This window comes from Nyctibius grandis, chromosome Z, assembly GCF_013368605.1.
Source record: "Nyctibius grandis isolate bNycGra1 chromosome Z, bNycGra1.pri, whole genome shotgun sequence".
In the NCBI taxonomy this organism is placed as follows: Eukaryota; Metazoa; Chordata; class Aves; order Nyctibiiformes; family Nyctibiidae; genus Nyctibius; species Nyctibius grandis.
This window is the reverse complement of record NC_090695.1, coordinates 40,494,432-40,513,363: the sequence shown is the minus strand read 5'-3', so window position 1 is coordinate 40,513,363 and position 18,932 is coordinate 40,494,432. Positions and strand designations below refer to the sequence as shown.

Genomic DNA, 18,932 nt, shown 5'->3' with positions numbered 1-18,932 from the left:
TAGTGAGGTGAGCGTTGGTCTCTTTTCCCAGGTAACATGTAATAGGATGAGAGGAAACGGCCTCAAGTTGCGTCAGGGGAGGCTTAGATGGCATATTAGGAAAAATTTCTTCACAGAAAGGGTTATCAAGCACTGGAACAGGATGCCCAGGGACGTGGTTGAGTGACCATCCTTGGAGGCATTTAAAAGACGTGTATATGTGGTGCTTAGGGACATAGTTTAGTGGTGAACTTGGCAGTGTTAGGTTTATGGTTCAACTCGATGATCTTAGGTCTTTTCCAACCTAAATGATTGTATGATTCTAAGTAGGCAGCTGATAGCAAAAGTTCTGGAAAAAGCAAGTGTATTTTTGGAAAATGCAGTCTAGCCATATATACATGACCAAGTCTTCAACAGATTGGTGGATGTAAAGTCTGAGAGAGATGTTGGCACTCACTCACATAGGTAGGCATTAGTCTTATACTAGCTGAACTGGTTAGATTAATCTAGTTGGAAGTTGTTTAAAGTCAGAGCAGCATTTAGTTTAGCACCATGAAAGGAGAGAGGCAAACTAGCTACAATTGATAGCTAATCTAACAGAGAGCTGAAGTGTCTCCCCCAGCACTGACAGAACATGTATGATAGGAAAAGGTCTATGTCCTCAGGAATCTCAAACCTAAGAGATTTAATATTTAAATCTCTTACGTTTATTAGAACCTATTTAAATATCACAGGAATCACAGGGTCAATACCATGACTTTTATCGTTGCTTCATACAGAAAGCATTACTGTAGTTAGAGAAAATACCAGAGGTGGGATTTGGAAATTAAGATAGTTGAGGAAAAGTGAAGTAAAACCATGAATTTTTTAGCAGCAAGTTTAAAGTGATTTTCTTTTTATTGTATGGTCACTGCAACCTTTCTAGATGGCTCGTTTCCTTCCCACGTGCAACAATTCAGCTCACAGCTATAAATAAAGTTTTCTTAAATGTAATATTAAAATCGCATTAGGAATTTTTCAGTACATATGATAAACCCAACAAATTGCCAGGTATCTGAACTGTGCTAGCCTTGAGCGAGACCTCAAAAAATCTCTTTGGGATTTGTTGAAGGTAGCTGGAAAATATGAATTCTATGGCCTGGATCATGATTATTGGATTTTATTTTTTTCCCCCCTAACACAAATTGAGATCCACGCATTGTTTCTTCCAGTTGAAAGACATGTAAGATCAGGAATATATCTGTGTAGTTCCGGAGACGGAGATGTACAAAGGAGGAGAGGGAATCTCTCAGAGAAGCCAGGGAGGTGTCATTACTTCTCCCAGCCTCAAACTCTTCGTAATCAAAGCTTCTCATTACTCATCGGCTCTGCAGCACTCTATTTTCTGCTGTCTCTGAAAAGCAAGGAATGGAGCTGTGAATGTAAAATGGAGTCTAAGGAGAAACTTCAGGCCTGTGCTGGGGTACATAAAGAAAAGTAGATTGACATTTTATATTACAGTTGGTTGCTTTCCTGGGCTCACATTGTGAGTCAAAGTTACACGTGTTTTAAAATGTAAATTAAATGGCTCTACAGCAGGAGTAACAGCAGGCAAAAGGCACAATTAGGCTTCAAATTTCTATTGTAATAACAGTCAGAATTGTCACCAAACCATGATCAGCATAACAGACGAAGGATTTTAAAAGAAAGTGCCTTTGCTTAACAACTGACAGACTCGATTTTCATCTGTCCTAGGTATAAAGCTAGGCGTAATTACTATGCTCTGCAACTCCTAGTATTCCAAACATTGCCAAGTCGACAGACAGCACTAACAGGATGCAAACCATGGGAATGATAACCTTTGACATTATTTTCTTCTAACAAGCCCAGCTCAGACCTTTAGCAGAACTCTGCAAAGGATTGGGGGGCAGGGAGGAAGGAGAGGGATAGAAGTCTTCCCCTATGGACTCATAACCTAAGAGTCTGCCACTCAATGTGAAATGTAGATTTCCATTTTGCAGGATTAAGAAAGAAGAACCAGGATCAACAAACTTAAACAGGGAATGATGAACTGATACAATTCTCCAAAGCAGAATGCTTTAATTATAGACAACGAAGACTGCATTTTAAAAGAAAAGTCCTTAAAAATTATATGCATTTACATGACTTCTTTTTATACTAATTATCGAAGCAGTACACCTGTGAGAATGTTCTAGGCAAATATCTAGCCATACTTGTATACATCCATGGCAATGGTGAACATGCTGTGCATGGGGTAGTTCTGTCTTTTTTAAAAAACAACAAGCTCCTGCCTTTGAGAGCACCAATGCTCTTCATTGCTGTTGTATTGCTATAGTGCATTTCAGTAACTACAAAACTGGCAGTTGTTTTATTATCAGTGTGTCCTTTTTAGTGGAACTAGGATTCAGGCTGGTTAGGAAGCAGACCACACCATCTACTATATAGTATTTTAAGCACTTAGAGCAGCCTGTCAGGATGTAGAACATCTAGTAATAATAGGGAAAGATAAGGGCCTACATAGGACAACTCAGATCAGTTAGATGCCTGAAGTTGTTTTTAACTGTATCACTTTTTCCCTCCAGAAACATCAGCTCTTGAGGGGGGTCACTTATAAGTCAAGGGATGCAGAAATTCATCCACAAGGTCTATTACCAGCGTTACCGATCCAGCTATCTCCATAGACTTGGCTTATTGTTTAACTTCATTTTGGTTCGGGTTGCTGATCAGAATCTACTACATAGGTCTGTGGGGATAGTGTGAAGTCTGCTTAGTTAATTATTAATTTCTCTGCTTTGGGATGAGGTTGGTATAGTTATAGTTCTGAAAATCACCGTCATTATTATTAAAAGATTTGCAAAACACTTTGTAATGACTTTCTGCATATTTATGTATATCCTTCATGTATATCTTGTGTATATCTTCAGTATATCCAGATGAAATCTGCTGCAGCCCTATGGTCATTCAGGAATTAGTTTGAGGGTAAATATCCCTCTGAAGCACCGACACTTCTGAATAGACACAGCCACTGTGCAAGACAGAACAAGAAGGATGTTCTGCACCGTGTGTCTGATACACCTGACAGCACAGAAACGCTTTGTGTCTCCTGCTAACGATCTGTCAGCATTTCATTTACAGTGCCTTTGACTCATCTGTCATCATCTGTACTGAGATGAAGCCTAGCATAGAGGCTCTCACCAGAAGGTGTTTTTATTGTTTTATAGGGTATAATGACATTTGTCTGCTTTTGAGTTATCGAGGAATCCTAAATGTACCTCTGAGGGTAAATTTGCTCCTAATAGAGGAAATGAGTACATTTTTGTAAAAGGTTTTCCATGGTGCAGTCACAAAATGGCTTTTTTTGTTTAAACAAAACTTGCTGCCGTGTTTTTCAATGGATCTTTGTGCCTTTTGGAAAAAAAAATCCAATATAAAAAGACTATCACTAGTTAAAAAATTATAGCTTCTATTACTGTAGATGCTCCTTAGCCAACTTTATTTCGGAAAACTTTTTTCTTCATTCTAAATGAACATAATCCTCAGATTTATTCCATTCACGTAAGCTGGCTCATTTCAAGAAATCTAAATGAATGTCTTCAGTAAAGGCTTTATGATTTACAGCCAAATGCTGCTGTAGAGAAGCAGCAGCTTGTCTTTCTTAGCAATCACCAGCCAGCAGTAGTCAGGTTTTCTGGTTGTATCACAACTCTGCTCCTTCAGAGCCAGAGAAGTAAAACAGTCTTCCTGGTCACTCTGCTGAGGTTTTCAGCAAGGCTTACTGGTATTTTCTCTGACTCTGGGAAGATGTCCCCATATGCAGTGCACAGTAGGTACCTTATGCTCTAAAGACTGCATTAACCCAGTTTACTCATACCAAAACAAGCTCTGAGAAATAAATCAGGAACTGATTCAGGTCTTGCTGTGGGCAGGGGAGAAGTTGGCATGGCCATGCTGGGTACACATGAGTGTTCCCTGCTGACCGTGGACCATGGAGTGGCTGAACGTCAAGACTGATGACCTCTGCCTGGAGGTTGCCAACACTCGTGAGAGGGGGAAGTATTTGGGTGGTACTTGCTGTTGCTACTAGTAGAGTCTGACTCTGATAGCCCAAAAGTATATTTCGCTTAGTCCTTTTTGCCAACCAATGTCTATGCTTAATAACCGCATGTGTTTTAAATTCCTGAAGTAGATAAATACTAGCAGGATGTGAATGCAAATGTGATCTTGGATTTAATTCCATAATGTTTTAAGATGGTGTGTTTTAGGGCTATATTTTAAGTGGCTGCAAAGTCTCATAGCAGGTGATGCGATGTCAGAGTTGCATACAGAAACTATTCACAAAGGTACACTGGCTACTGGAGGTTTAGCTTCTTCTAGCTGTCCCGCTAGTGTTCCTGGGCAATCTATATTTTATTTTATCAATGAATAGGAGCTTTTTGGCAGACAGAAAAAATGTAAAACCTAGAGGGCTGATTTTTTTTGTCAAATCTATTATCAGGTAAATCAACAGTTAGTGTACTATTGAAGAATTATTTGTACTAATACAAAAATCAGAAATTACATAAACACAACTGGAAGTTCAATAAAAGCAATTTTTTAAGTATTTTGTTAGCGCCTTTCTGACCACAAAAATGGTTGGAGGGCTGGATCAACTCTCCTGTGAAGACAGGCTGAGAGAATAGGGATTGTTCAGCCTGGAGAAGAGAAGGCTCCGGCAAGACCTTATTGCAGCATTTCAATATGTGAAGGGGGCTTAGAAGAAGGGTGAAGAGAGACATTTTACCAAGGCCTGTAGCAACAAGACAAGGGGCAATAGTTTTAAATGGAAAGAGGGTAGATTTGGATTGAACAAAATGAATGAATTTTTTATGGTGAGGGCGGTGAGACACTGGAACAGGTTGCCCAGAGCAACTGTGGATGCCCCATCACTGAAAGTGTTCAAGGTCAGGTTGGACAGGGCTTTGAGTAACCTGATCTAGTAAGGTGCCCCTGCCCATAGCAGGGAGGTCAGACTAGATGTTTAAAGGTTCCTTCCAACCCAAACCATTCTGTGCTTCTATAATTCTGTTATATAGAGGCCCTTCAGTTTCTGATGGTGTATCTTTGTAACTGCCACTTTTAAGACAAATCTCTTGGTCGACTTTCTGTCCTTCAGATCCTTCTCTGGTGTGATGGTAAGAGTAAGAACTCAAACTTCTACCATCCCTGCTGCGTCTTTAAAAATACTTGGATTTAAGGGGATTCTGTGGGGAGAGAGGACTGAGTTTGCTGTTTGCTTTGTCTTTAAGTAGAAAAATTGAGGGGTTGGTTCTGTGTAAAATATAAAAATACAAATAATGTGCTTAATCTAAAAAGCATGAGCGAGTTGGTTTTACAAGCAAGAATAAAAAAGAATGTTCTTGCGCGCTTGTATTATTGGCTTGTAAAGCAGTTATATGTTTCAGAAATCACATCCAGTTATCACAGATTACTGGTCATAGGTTGACTCGAAATGGGAATATGGCTGAAACAAGATGAATTCTCATTGAAGATCAATGTTCTCTTGGTTAGGACATGACAAAACAAAATTGAAATAGTTTAAGCTCTGTGTCATCATAACATTTCTCCTTTTTTGTCCCTTAATTTTCTTTAGACAATTTTCTTTCCTGGTTGAAGCATTTTGATATACTAAGCAAATGACAGAAACTTAAAAGTAATATAGAATTAGAGGTTTATATTTGCAAATAAAATGTCAAATGTGAAAGAAATATTGGTGTAGGTCTGTTTGAAATATTTATGGGATGAGAGTAACTCAAGAGTCTCACAACTTCTAGTCTTGCTGAGCGACATTTAAGAAAACCACAATATAAGAGGCATTTTAGATTCCTATTTTGTCGATCTCATTTTGGATGAGACTAGATCAAGATCCTAAAGTAGCATAAGTGAACAAGTCATAATAATTTATGTATCAGACAGATGAATCTAGTTTAGGAAAGCTGGATATTCCTCATTTGACAAACTGAAGTTATTACCATTTCTCTCCTTCTGATTTAGTATTCAATAGGTGTATACAAAATATTTATATTTCCAACACTGCTTTCACAGTATAGAAAATGAAAAGCCAAAAATATAGTAGGAGAAAATATTCTGCAATGTTTTTTGTCAGATGAGTAAAATAGCAAGGGAGGTTTAGCGTCTAAGCTACTGATGAGACATTTTGATGACAGGCAATGAAACTGCAGCCTCACAAATCAAGTTTAGCTGCACTGAGGCACTGGAAATGCTGTGTTTTCAGTGTCTGGGCCCAGTTTTCCTGGAGTCTGCATGATTCTGTGTTATGATTTATCAACACCAGCCATTCATATTTCTCTTAGTCAAGTCAAGTGGGATATACATGCTGCCTTTAGATTTGGGAGTAGCTTTACATACTCTTATATAAATGAGAAAGTTATTGAATTTTCAATAGCAGTTTCAGACAAAAACAAAGGGATTATGAAAAAGCTGAGGAAGTCTATCCACCAGCTGAGCAGGCCTTGGTTTCGTGGTGTGCTAATAGAGGAATTGCTCCAGGGATAAATAAATGGACTTTAGCCCCAAGAAATGTTCTTTTCTTTAATGATAAGACAAATAAAGAGATCAGCTAAAACTCAATATTTACTTTGTGTTGCAGGAGGCAAGTTTTTCTGTGAGACTTGTCCTGCATCCGTAAAGCTCTGTGTATGCCTGTGGTTTTGCAGAAATAGGAATGGATCAGTTTGCATTGCTGCATGAGAAGAGAGGATTCAAGGACACTTCTGCCCATGGACAGCTTGATCACAAGGCAATCAGAGTTTTCAAGCCTTCAGCTCAACAAGAGCAACAGTCTGCTCCTTAGTCACCAGCTTACATTACACCAACCTCCAATTCCTATTCTGTCTCTGAAAGTCAAAGAACTTCTTATAAAGCAGCCCTATACCCCCTCTCACATGCTCAATGACTCCTATGAACAACTGAGCCCAGTACCAATTCACAGCAGTGATAATGTAGAGCACATAAGTAGTTATGTGCAAGGTCCTGGGGCATTTTGCACTTGCGGTCAGTTTATCTCACTCTGCAATCATCAGTACCTTTCAAATACTGCTTCTCTATCTGGGTTAGCAGAAGTTAGCTCGGTACCATTCGCATACAGATCAGTGGCAGTTACAGATGTTTCCCAGAAGACACTTATGGCCCCATGTGGACCACTGAGGTCATTTTTAACCTTTGGGAGGGGCACCCTGGCATAGAGTTCACAGCAGTACTAGCACATACACAGATGAAGGGGCGCAATTTGAAGGCAGTAGGAAACAAAATCTGCTTTCTTCTCTAAGACACGTGGGGATCAACTGCTTTTGTTAACTCTGTGATTCTTACCTAAATTGCTGTTATTTAGTCTTTGAAAATTATGGGCCTCTGCTAGTACCTGCAGCTGCTTAACCAACCCACTGGATCAAGCACTTTGAAGTGCAAACATTGCAGACAGCCAAATGTCAGCTGCCTGGAAGCTTCCCACGTGGAAGGATTTAGGAGCACTCCTGACTATCAGGAAGTTTTTATTTCAAGGGAAGTTTTTATTTCAAGGCCTTTCAAGGAAAAAAATGTACTTCTGTTTCAGCTGTGGGGAAAAAAAGCCAGCAGGTGCAGAACTTCTCACTCCCACCTCTGCTCTCATGCAAGAGAGTTTAGGCATTGAATCACGGGCAATTAATGTAACTACATAACCTTGTGTGGTAATTTTTTCTCCTGGATGAAAAATGAACACAATTCTATCTTCCAGGTAATTTTTAGTGTAGGAAAGAGAGAAAGTTCACTCTCTAGATTTTATTTGTATTTTCAATGTGCATATTAGGGCAAAAAAATTCTAGGGTGAGGTGGTTTAAAAGCCACTTAAGTTTCCATCAGAAGGTCACTGCCTGGTAGTGGCAATGTTAGGTGCTCTTCTGCCTTTATTTCTGGGTGAGAAAAGGTGAGTTGAGGAGAAATTTGGCTCTTCCTCGAGTTCAGTAGTTGGGTTGAACACATGGCATCTTATCACTGACATCCTGAGCGCTAACTCAGTGCAAGTTCTACCTGTCAGGAATTAAAAATGCATTTTCTAAGGGTTAGCTCAAAAGATTTTTCCATTCATGAAAATTGAATCCCTCACTGTTTAAATGTAGGACTACACAGAGTAACTGTGTACAGTTACAGACCATGTGAGTTAACACTCTTGTTCCTCCCACTGTTCTTCAGAGCAGACAGAATGATTATTAATTAAAATTTTAAGTATCAGGGCAATGCATGCAGTGTAAGAACAGACAAATGACTTCACAGATAAACATGATCTCATCAGCAGATGCAGTTTTTGCAAGATGACATCTATGACTGAGGAGATTTCCATCACAGGAACCGTCTTTACAGTCCAAACAGTTTCTCTATCTAAGTTTTCCTTGCCCTTTTTCTGGCTGGCTGCCTCCACCAACGTGAAAAAATAGGATGTCCCTTTCCCTGTCCATTTATTTGTGGAATGCATTAAAGAGAATTCAGAAAGCTGAAAGAGGGCTGAATTTAATTATTTTCATATATTTTAGTCATTGAGTTTTATTTCTGAAAACGGTACCTGCCTCATTTGGCAGAAGTACTGTGTTTAGTTCTCTCCAAATGAACATTTCGATGCTATGTGCACTTCAGTTTGGGGCTGAAGGGGGAGGAGATGGGAAGAAAACCAGTTCATTACACAGTCGTTACGCCTTGCAGTATTTTCCATTGAGGAACTCTCTTCAGTTGACAGTTTCAGACAGTATTAGATACTGCCATATTTGGAAGATAGGATCCTTAAGCACTGATTATTTTTATGCTTTGAACTGTTATTTGTTTGACAAGGTTGGGGTTTTTTTGGATGAAGTCCTTTGAATTCTGGTTTGGCAATGAATGAAGGCTGCTTTCAGAAACCCTCTGCGAAGTGCAGTTGGAAAGAATTACACCATGCCTTGTCGCATTACTGATTAAAATAGCACTTACGTTTTTCTGAGGGTTTTCTGGTAGCACTGACTGTGGTAGCAAGCAAAACTTATTTATTAATATTTGCGATCTAAACTCCTCCCTCTGGAAGCTTTTTTCTTTGACCATCTCCTGTCAGAACTTTACAAAGAGCACCGATTTGTCACAATAAAACAACATGGCTAGCAGCTCTTCTAATTCATCAAAATCCATTTGCAAGCTTCTGTTTTGATTGGAACACCAAGCAAAAACACACAGCTGATTCAGTAAGTGAAACATTTAGCCTTTGTGAACTGCTGGAACTCTTGAAATAGTTACATCAAGTTAAGTACTCTTAAAATTACAAAAAAGTGAAAGATATAAAACTGGCACAAGTCTGTTGGAAATGCTTCACCTTGTGTAGATGTTGGGCATTTGAAAGTTCGATTTTTTTGTATCCTAAGAAAGATGGTGCTTTAAAGCCTTCTGCTTCTTTGAGTAGAAGGCATTCAGGCATTAAAGTTAAATTACTAGGCGTTAAATTACTAGGCATTACATTTCTTGCAAGGGGACCATTGTTGGCTCTCCATGGCATGAAAGGCAGGTAGAAGTGAGGATGAAACATCCAGGAATGAGCATCAGCAGAGTGCTAACCTCCAGGCTTAGTACCACTGTGTGTGCAATGCATACAGTAGATAAAATCAGAGGTTGACAGCAATGGTAACAGCTCTCTCCAGCACTAACTTCATCTGCAGATCTGTCCTTCATCTGCAGATCTAAAAAGGAGGTAGAGGAAGGAGCCTCTGTGACACAGACTCTGTGTGAGAACCAGATTATCTTTAGGGCCTTGAACTTCAAATACCATTGCTTTTCACCCTCATCATGCAGACAGCTTTACAGAGATGTTGGATCTAGCTGGTTGGCTGGCCAGTGGCAACCATACTGTGTACATGAATAGGAGATCATCCACATGCTGCTTACGCTCAGGGAAGTTAAGAGCGTACAGAAGTTACAAAAGACAGTCTGTTCCTTCTTAAATTTATTGTTTCAGTTACCTTCAATATTTACGTACATGCATGTGTTTGGTATTTGAGTAGCAGAAACAACCCTCCTCTGGTTCTTTACACCTTCTAACATTATATCGTATAAGAAGACTGGGCTGAATTAAGGCACATGGACAAAGGGCAATCAGAGACAATTGTACTCCCTGGTGTTCTGCAGTTCTGGTCCATGCTCCTCATGGTAAGGCAGTGTTATTCATGATGGTCATTTGCCGCTTCTGTGATAAAACAGTGAACAGATTCAGTGAACAAACTAGATAGACATTATTGTTTCTGGCAAAGAGATTTTTGGGCTTTGTGCAAAAGCAGGGAAGAAGTAGAAAAGAAGCAGCTTCTGTTAGGATGTGACTCTCTGGAATTAGTTTATGACGAAAAACAAGGTTTTGTCCTATAACTGCAACCATTCTGTTTGTACCTTGCAGTGAGCCACCTGTATGGATTTGGACTGATGGATGCTGAAGCAATGGTGATAGAAGCAGAAAAGTGGACAACAGTCCCTCCACAGCATGTGTGCGTGGAGAACACGGATCGGCAAATCAAGTAATACCCGCTGCCAAAACTCTTGCTGGCATAAACTTATGGAAGGAAATTGGGTATAATTTACCCCTCCCTTGCATTGTGTATAATGTGTCATTTTCAAAGCTATACTGAAGATCTCTGTCACTTTCACAGATGTCAGGTCATTTGCCTGTAAACATTGTTCCCTGTAGTGCTTGGAAAAAGGCCCTAGTTTAAAGAACACCCCAGAAATTGAAGGTGTAAAACAAGCCAGGCTGGATAATGATTGATTCTGGTATAGATGATGCACAAAAGAAGAATGATGTTTGGTTGAGTGCACTGCAGTCACCTTTGTAAGATGAGTACACACCTATCAGTCCAGGATCTAACAAGCAAATACGCTTTCCATTAAAATAGTGCATGATACTGTCTCTCTCAAACATTCTCAGGAGAGTCTCTAGTTCAGAGGCTGAGACTAAACTGCTTTCTGCTTTCTGGGATAGCATCTCTATAGAACCAGGCTTAAGAGCAAAATTCTGTATGTGCAGTCTGTGGATACAGAGGCAGCATCATTCACAAGGCACATTTCCAAAGTATTAAGATTATTGTTTGATAAATATGCTTCACAGGCTTGAGCCATAACTGGTATAGTCTGCAAGGATGTCGTGCCAATTTAAACCAGCTGAGTCAGATGCCATTTGGTACAGTTAACATGTCATACTTGCTATTACGTAAGGAAGGACTATGGCTATGCCAGGCATTTCCTGGGGCTTAACAACCAGCTGTGATCCCATGACAATCCCAACAATTCTCAGCTGGCCACTAATCCACAAAAATGCTCCGTCCCAAAGGCTTATTCCTATTGCAGGTTTTTGTAGCATGTGTACATGTTTAACAGAAAGCCAGGTAGTTGCTATTAGCTGCAGTAAAATAATTACCCAGTGGTGATAGTTTCAGCTAGGAAAAGTTAAAACTAACAGTTATAGGCAACTGACTTCTCAGAAACAATTGTCCAACACTGTCATTCACTACTACGCAAAAAAAGATGTGGTTGCGTATTTTACAGAACAAGCAAGAAATGCTGATGTTGTTTTATATGCTTATATTGTAGAACAATACGACCTGACAGCGTTGTCCGTTCAATTTACAAAGCCACTGGCTGTTCAGATAATCCTAACCACCATGTGATCTACTTGGAGCATGTCATTGTGCGCATCACTATTACTCATCCTCGACGTGGAGACTTGGCAATTTACCTAACCTCTCCTTCTGGAACTAGGTCACAGCTTTTGGCCAACAGGTATAGTATGACAGCACAACTTCACCATCCAGTCAGTGTACAGAGCCTGCACTGAGACTGCAGCATCAGCAAAGAACCGTCAAGTCGTTACAGTAGGTTCTCTGGCAGACACAGGGTAATTATTTTTTCTGAGAGATGGAGAGAATGAAGTGCAAATGAACTCAAAGATGGCAATCTCTGTCTTTATCAGTAGAATAGTAGACTGTAAAGCTGTTGAAGGACATCATCTCCAAACCAAAGACTAGTCAATTTCGATAGTCTTGTGTGGCTCACCAATAGATGGCTGGAAAATGTGAAGAAAATGGTAACAGGCTAAGTGTTACAGAAGGAAGCTGAATGGAAGTGTATTTCTACATACTGTTGGCACTTATTTTTCATTTTTCTCCTTTCTTATCCTTGTTGACTAGTAATAATAATCAGACAGAATAGTAGTTCTCTATTGCTATTTTCTTTAAGCTTTGTGAATATGGTTATGACTCCTGATGTTACCAATTTCCATATCCTTTTTTTCCCCTTGCTTATTGAACTAGTATGCTCAACCCATGAAAGGCTCCTGTAGAACAAAGCTGAGAAGTTGCACTAGTATTTTGAAACATATGAGTCCATTTGTAAACAGTCTATTAAAATTTTTTAAAGTCAGCCATTGCCTTCATCCCACAGATCTGTGATAGATACTTGCTTTTGAACGTCTGGCCACGCTAACAAAAACCGCTAAGAAAGATCAGTCCTTTTTCTCATCCTGTCAACTCTGTATTATGTTCTTGGAGAAACTGTGACACTGCATTAGATTGTCTCTTTTTCTCCAGACTGGACTCAAACAAGTATCTCTTTATCCAATGCAGCATTTCCAACATCAGTGCAATTTCAGTCCCTGAAGATAACGTCCATCATTAGTATTTGTCCTCAGCAAACTGAAAGTCTTCCCAGTGATATTTCTATTTCTCTGGTCTACTAGCAGGGATTTTCTTGGAAGAAAACATTAGCAGTCCTTCCCAGATAAATCTTGCTAAATCAATGATCAAGAGCACTGCCTACTACCAGAGATGGTTAAAGCACTAAGAAACCCCAGAAACCTTCTCAAACTCTACCCCATTTCCAAATGTAGCAATAAGTTACAGTTAGAATAAGAGATGCTTCTATACTTCTCCAACTGGCTAGAAAATCTTCTTCCTGATGGGACCATAGTATAATAAGGAAGATTTTTTCCTTGGGACCTAGCAGATTTAGATGACTTCCATTCTGCTGGACACAGAGCATGGCTCCCACACAAAAGTTGATGTTAGCTGATGTTATATATCTCAGAAACTGCAAAAGGTGCCATGTGTCAAAGCTATGTTGTGAGAACCCTTCTGCTGTCACACTCAAGTCTTCACAAAAGTTTATATCCCCAGTCCTACTCTTCAGGGCTTTTAAAGAATTGGGAGTGGCCTGCTTTCCAGACTGCCTCATCATCTGCATTCCCCCAGCCAGATTTGCTGATATAGTCACTATCTAGCCCTGGAGACTGGTGTGTCTTGCTGTTCCTCAGTGGTAGAAGGACTTATCTTTCCTCTTGTCTTGTTTTGGAGACAGGTGAAGCTCAAATGGACTTGATTCTGATTGAAGTGTGAAGCTACATTTTCATTAGAGATTAGGTTAATTTAAAAGAAAAAGTGTACTGAAAATACTCTGTAGACATTTATTCATCAAATGGAGAGAAAGTTGTCCTGGAATTTTGGAGCCCTCTAGAATATCTCCTGTGTTTCATTATGAGTGTTGTCAGTGCCTTGCTGGTAACGCACCTGGACACACATATCTGTGTAACTCCCTGCTACACTGAACAAAGAACTTGTTCTCTGCTAACCAGTGCAGAGGCAGGCTTCTATCCTCTAAGCAGTTATGAAACAGGCTTTTGTTTTTCTGTTTGAAGAAATCCTTCTTTAGTTTTCTATTTCATTTTCATGCAGCAGTTCTTCCATGCTTCAAAATGAAAAAAGTTAAAAGTCCTCCAATTAGGTATCCAAGCAAAACAATCTCGTGTAAACCCAGTGGTCTTAACACAGCTAACTTTTGGCTCTAGGCTTTCATATCTTGCAGCTGACTCACAGCAAGTGGGAGATAAAGACATTCCAGTATTCACAGTTCACCTCTGGTGATGACTGGTATGTGGAATAGGTACAAAGTTTAATTCAATCAGCCTCTTTGTAACCCCTGCACCTTAGAAAGTAATTCTTTTCTATACCTATGGTAGAGAGAGAGAACACAAATGTGTGTATTAAAATAAGGTGATGTTGAGCTGTTTCTTATCCCATACTATCAGAAGGCTAACCAGAACACAAATAAACTTGAAAGGCCTTTTAATGTTTTGCCACTTTCCAAAAAAAAAATTATTCATGACAGAGCCAATATTCATACAGTCACACCAGAAATTCCCTTTGCATGCAAGCTTCAGAGATATACTGATTTGTCAGTCACATTTGGCTGAAACAAACAACTCTAGGCTATTAAGGGATAAATGTATTTTGCAAACTCTGGGTCTGAAATACCTAGAGTCTTCACAAGCCTTTTCTTAGGGTAAAGTGATGGATACGGGCGCAGTACTTTTCAAAATGGTATTTAAAGGCTTCTTTTATTTGGTCTTGCTGGAAGAAGTCTTACAGCTTAGTGGCTTTGCAATTAGTGGTATACTGAGTGTTGTTGAGTGTGTATGTTTTAGCACCATGTTATAAAATAAAACCTGGAGCAGGAGTGTCGTTATTCACTAATATGAGAATTTAATTAGAAGGCATTTGATTTTTAAAGTATTATTGACGAGGGCATCAGAATAAATGCATTCAAGTACAAGTAGCATGCAGGGATGCATTGGCAGCAAGCAGTCTGCGCTTTTTTTCTATAGGCAAAGGTCCCAGAGGTTGTTGTACATTGCTACTACCTGACTGAGATGCTTTTCTCAGACATACAAGACCTTTTAATGCACATGTACATGATTAATAGCAGCAGTACCAGCTGTTTTTACTGAACCCAGGGAAAACCTCATTGCTTTACCATTACTCATCTGGGTTTAATTTGAAACAGTTTGCTGGTAAAATGTCTTAAAGTGCAAAAGGTATATTTTGCACATGTGCACTCCTTCTCCACCAGTTCTGGAAGAGTCATTGTGTAGTTTCTGGTGCATTGACGAGTAGGTCCCTCAACGCAATATTTGGCCTTTTTTCTGCATATTTTATCCTTAATGTTGGCATCCCCTAAAATGACTTCAGTAAGAAAACTTGTTAGTCAGAGGCGATGTGGATTCCTGTGCAGGCATTTGGTGGATTACATTGTCACTGGCTTGAGCCTTATGTGCATTCTTCAAAAACTGCATTACAGGGAACATCTGCTTTGTTGTTTGGAAAGTACTAAACATGATTACATTGGATGTACTGCAGCAGAGGAAAATACAGGCTTGGAAAGTGCTGGCTGGTGTGAGGATGAGGCTACAGTTAAGTCCAAACGGGAACAGTATCCCCTTTTCAAAAACAATTGGCCGTTGGATTTGGCAGCATGGGTTTCTGAGTGTTTTTGAGATGTACCAAGGTCAGTTCTAACACACACTCAGTACAGGGGGGCTATGGAGGAGAGGCTAAATACAAAGAGGATAGAAGAAGCAAACTTAGGGATCATTTGTCTCCCACTGAAGTCATGGCTTACTTAATTCTTGCCCTTTAAATTTAAAGCAGCTGCTGCCATTCGAACTGCATAACTGAAATTTTTTAGCCACATGGTGGCAAATTTCCGGTCCACTAGCTTCCTATTCTTATATGGCACTGATATTAATAATACCTCTGTTCAGTAACAAAGGGAAGTATTTTTGTGACCATCTTTTTCCTATCATGAAACCTTAGATAATTAGTAAATTTTAATAATATCCTCCTCTGTGGGAAACTCTTAGGTCAAAAACAAGGTATTCTCATCTAATCTTACTTGCTAGTTTATTTCATTAAAAGTCTTGGTGATCAGAAGTCGAGGAAACCTTTTCTTTGTAGGAGCACATTGTGATTTCCGAACCAGTCTGTCTTACATCTTTATTGCAGTTTACACATTATACTCTAATAACAAAAACAACATTTTACGTATCCAAATATGATGAAAAGGATAGGGCCAACCTTCACACTGAGTCTCACTGTTTCAGTAACTGAAGAGGTCTCTGTGGTGGTATTATTAAGTCCAGGATGAGCAAAAAATAATCCTTTGCTTGTACTATGTCTACAGGATGAAGCAGTTCTTAGAAAACTATTTCGCCCAACTCATACTTGCTATGTTTTGTTTCATTCAAGTTGTCCATATCTTTTTTCCTTTTTTTTTTTTGTTTTGTCGTGTGAGTAGACGTCCACTACCCTTCTACCAACCATTCTTTGAACTGCCATTGCAATGTCAATACCTCTAAAAATCTTTTTTTTTTTTTATACCCTGGCAGTATTAGCAGTAGATAGGGTGAGGAGTTCTGGGGATACTACAGATGCAACGTCAATTTTAAAAAAAAAGTCTTTTTTTTGTTTAATCAAAGAGGGGAAGAAATACTGTTGATTTACTCAGCTCTGCAGAAGAGACTAATGGGTTTTGTGTGCAAAAGAGTAAATGCACACAAAATGCATTTTGTACTCTCTTGCAAAAGAGTAAATGCACACTCATCTATGCCCTGCATAGTTAAAGATGGTAGTTGCTGTACTATCCGTTACTTCAGGCTGGCAAGCACTGTACCCTATTGTTCATGCTACTCTTCTCTAAACAACTTTATGAATGCATGTAAGTGACACTATCTCCATGTAACTCTAAAATTGATCCTGGAACTTACTCAAAGAAAACTGTGGAAGAAGAATGCAGTGCAATATATCTGAGATTTAGAGTGACACATGCCTACCTTTTATGATTGAGACAAGTAAAGAATTAATCAGGGATCTGCAGGGTAGGCATGTATTAGAATTCAATACCTCAAATTCCATTTTAGTGGAAAATTAGAACCCATCATTAAAAGTTTGACTTAATTTTCCATAGTCAAAGCAGGAGTGAAAAGTGGCTAGGGACATATTTAGGATCCAGCTAAAAGACTCAGCTTGAAGTTTGTATTGAACCAAACAGAAAAAGAGAGGAGCTGTTTAAGACAGGCTGAGGAAGAATGCCTAGGATTTCTACTTCCTGCAGATAGGTTTGCCCCAGCTACTATAGTGAGAATGAATTAATCTTTTCCCAGCCTTATAGAAACCAGCCCCACCTCAATCTTACTGTAACACTTACTACATTGAGTTTCACTTGGAATAAACTGGATTGTGTGATGGACAGTCAGTGTCCCCTGCTGCCCATACCCTAATCAGATGTCCCTTTTCAAACATAAGATAGGGTAGGAAAAGTCTGTATATATGACACCAAGTTCATTCGTCCTCTTGCATTAGGATATCTGTCTGTTAAGAGTGAGGTTTCTGAAGGTTTACTGCCAATTCAGTAGAAAAGCACATGCAGCTTTTAAGAAGACAGCTATAAGTATCGGCCACACAGCTGGCTGACCAGTGTGATGTGTGGAGCTCAGCAGCTTGACATGTCTAAAGGTCGTGATGGAGCATTTCAAGTGGACATGTGTAGCCCCTGGGGACAAGACCTGCATAGTTAAAGATGGTAGTTGCTGTACTATCCACTACTTCAGGCTGGCAAGCACTGTACCCTATTGTTCATGCTACTCTTCTCTAAACAACTTTATCACGACAGCTCAGAGATCTCTGTTGCTTCATAAAATTAACTGTGATAACCAGATGTAAAATGGAAATGTAAAAAAAAAAAAAAAAGTGTATGCATACATTTTAAATACATCTTCTTTAGATCCACATCCAGAAGCTTTAAGTGATCTTCCCTGACACGTGTAGGTGAGAAGGCTTCTGAAGTGCCTGTGTGCTCTCTGACCATTTCTTTTTTTCCTGAATACTTCAGTGCAGGTGGGCAGTAGGGTCTGGCTGAAGCTTTGGTTAAGTCAGTTTGAGCTGTCTGCTCTTCCTCGGGGACTACATCTCACAGGGAGCTGGTGATTGAACCTTGTGGAGAAGAGCTGGTCTAAGGAGAATAGTTGACCAAAGCATTTTCAGGTGCGCAGCTTGGGAAGGCACTCTGTACTCCTTTCAAACAGTAAGCTCACTTGAAATCTTGTGGCCAGTTAGACTAGTGGGCAAGGACAGCTTGCCTGTCAGGCTGCCAATTTAATAGGCTGGAGCACATCATAAACAAAGACTGCTGCTACAGAGGAGAAAATAGCCTTCTCTTGCCAGCTGCACTACTGCAGCTCCAGCCATCAGCCAGTGTAGGGCTTCCTGGCTCTCAGCGTAGTCATTCAATACACAATATACAAGCATGGCTGTCAGTCAGGTGTAGCTGCACCTTCTGAGATGAAAAAAAGACCTTGATAATAAAAGAGCTCCTTCTATGCATTTGCCTTTTATTGTTCGTGGTGGGAGATGGTGGTATTACCAAATGGATCCCCTTACCCCCACCACCTTTTCTCACATGAAATTAAACATTAAAACAAATTCTTCTGAGCATTTAGGAACTTAGAGATTCTTTACTAAAAGGCTGACACACTTGTTTCGTAGGTTTTTTAACACTAGTAGATTTAACTGTGAGAGACTAGCCTTATGTTCCACTTGTGGGATTCCAAGAAACTGGCTAATTGTCTTCCTCTGGCTCTAAAATTTGATTACAGATTAATATTTCTGCTTGAAGTTACATTCTTAAATAGAAAGGTGATGCAATTCCTAGGCTGAAGTGGTGGCAGTGGAAGAAGCCAAGACTCTTGCATTTGTTTTAAGGACATCATTATTTTACTCTACACTCTGTAACATATATATTCTTATATAGACCTATATATGACATGTGATGAGTATGTCATAAAATTTCTCAGAGAAGAGTCATTATTTTTAAATATAATGTTATTCAATGTAAGCAGCAGCCCATGATTAGTTTCTCTGGATATAGTCAGTCATGTAGTCACATCCACCCCTACTTGAATGTCCTGTTACTAAGACAGGTCACCTGAGTAATTTAATAACAAATCTGGCATTCTGTTGTGGTTAACAAAAAAGTTATAAAGATTCAAATGCTGTTACTCACTTTGGTACTTAAAAGCATGTAGCATGCATGAGTAC

At 39.5% G+C, this 18,932-nt stretch overlaps 1 protein-coding gene across 2 annotated transcripts in view; it reads left to right on the top strand.

The window, feature by feature from the left end:
- The window catches only part of PCSK5 (proprotein convertase subtilisin/kexin type 5), a 259,149-nt gene that overhangs the window by 162,362 nt on the left and 77,855 nt on the right, over positions 1-18,932 (top strand). For both annotated transcript variants that reach the window (XM_068422259.1, XM_068422260.1), the window contains exons 11-12: positions 10,415-10,532; positions 11,602-11,790. In XM_068422259.1, coding sequence (XP_068278360.1) covers positions 10,415-10,532; positions 11,602-11,790 — 307 coding nt within the window. The remainder of the gene's footprint in view (positions 1-10,414; positions 10,533-11,601; positions 11,791-18,932) is intronic.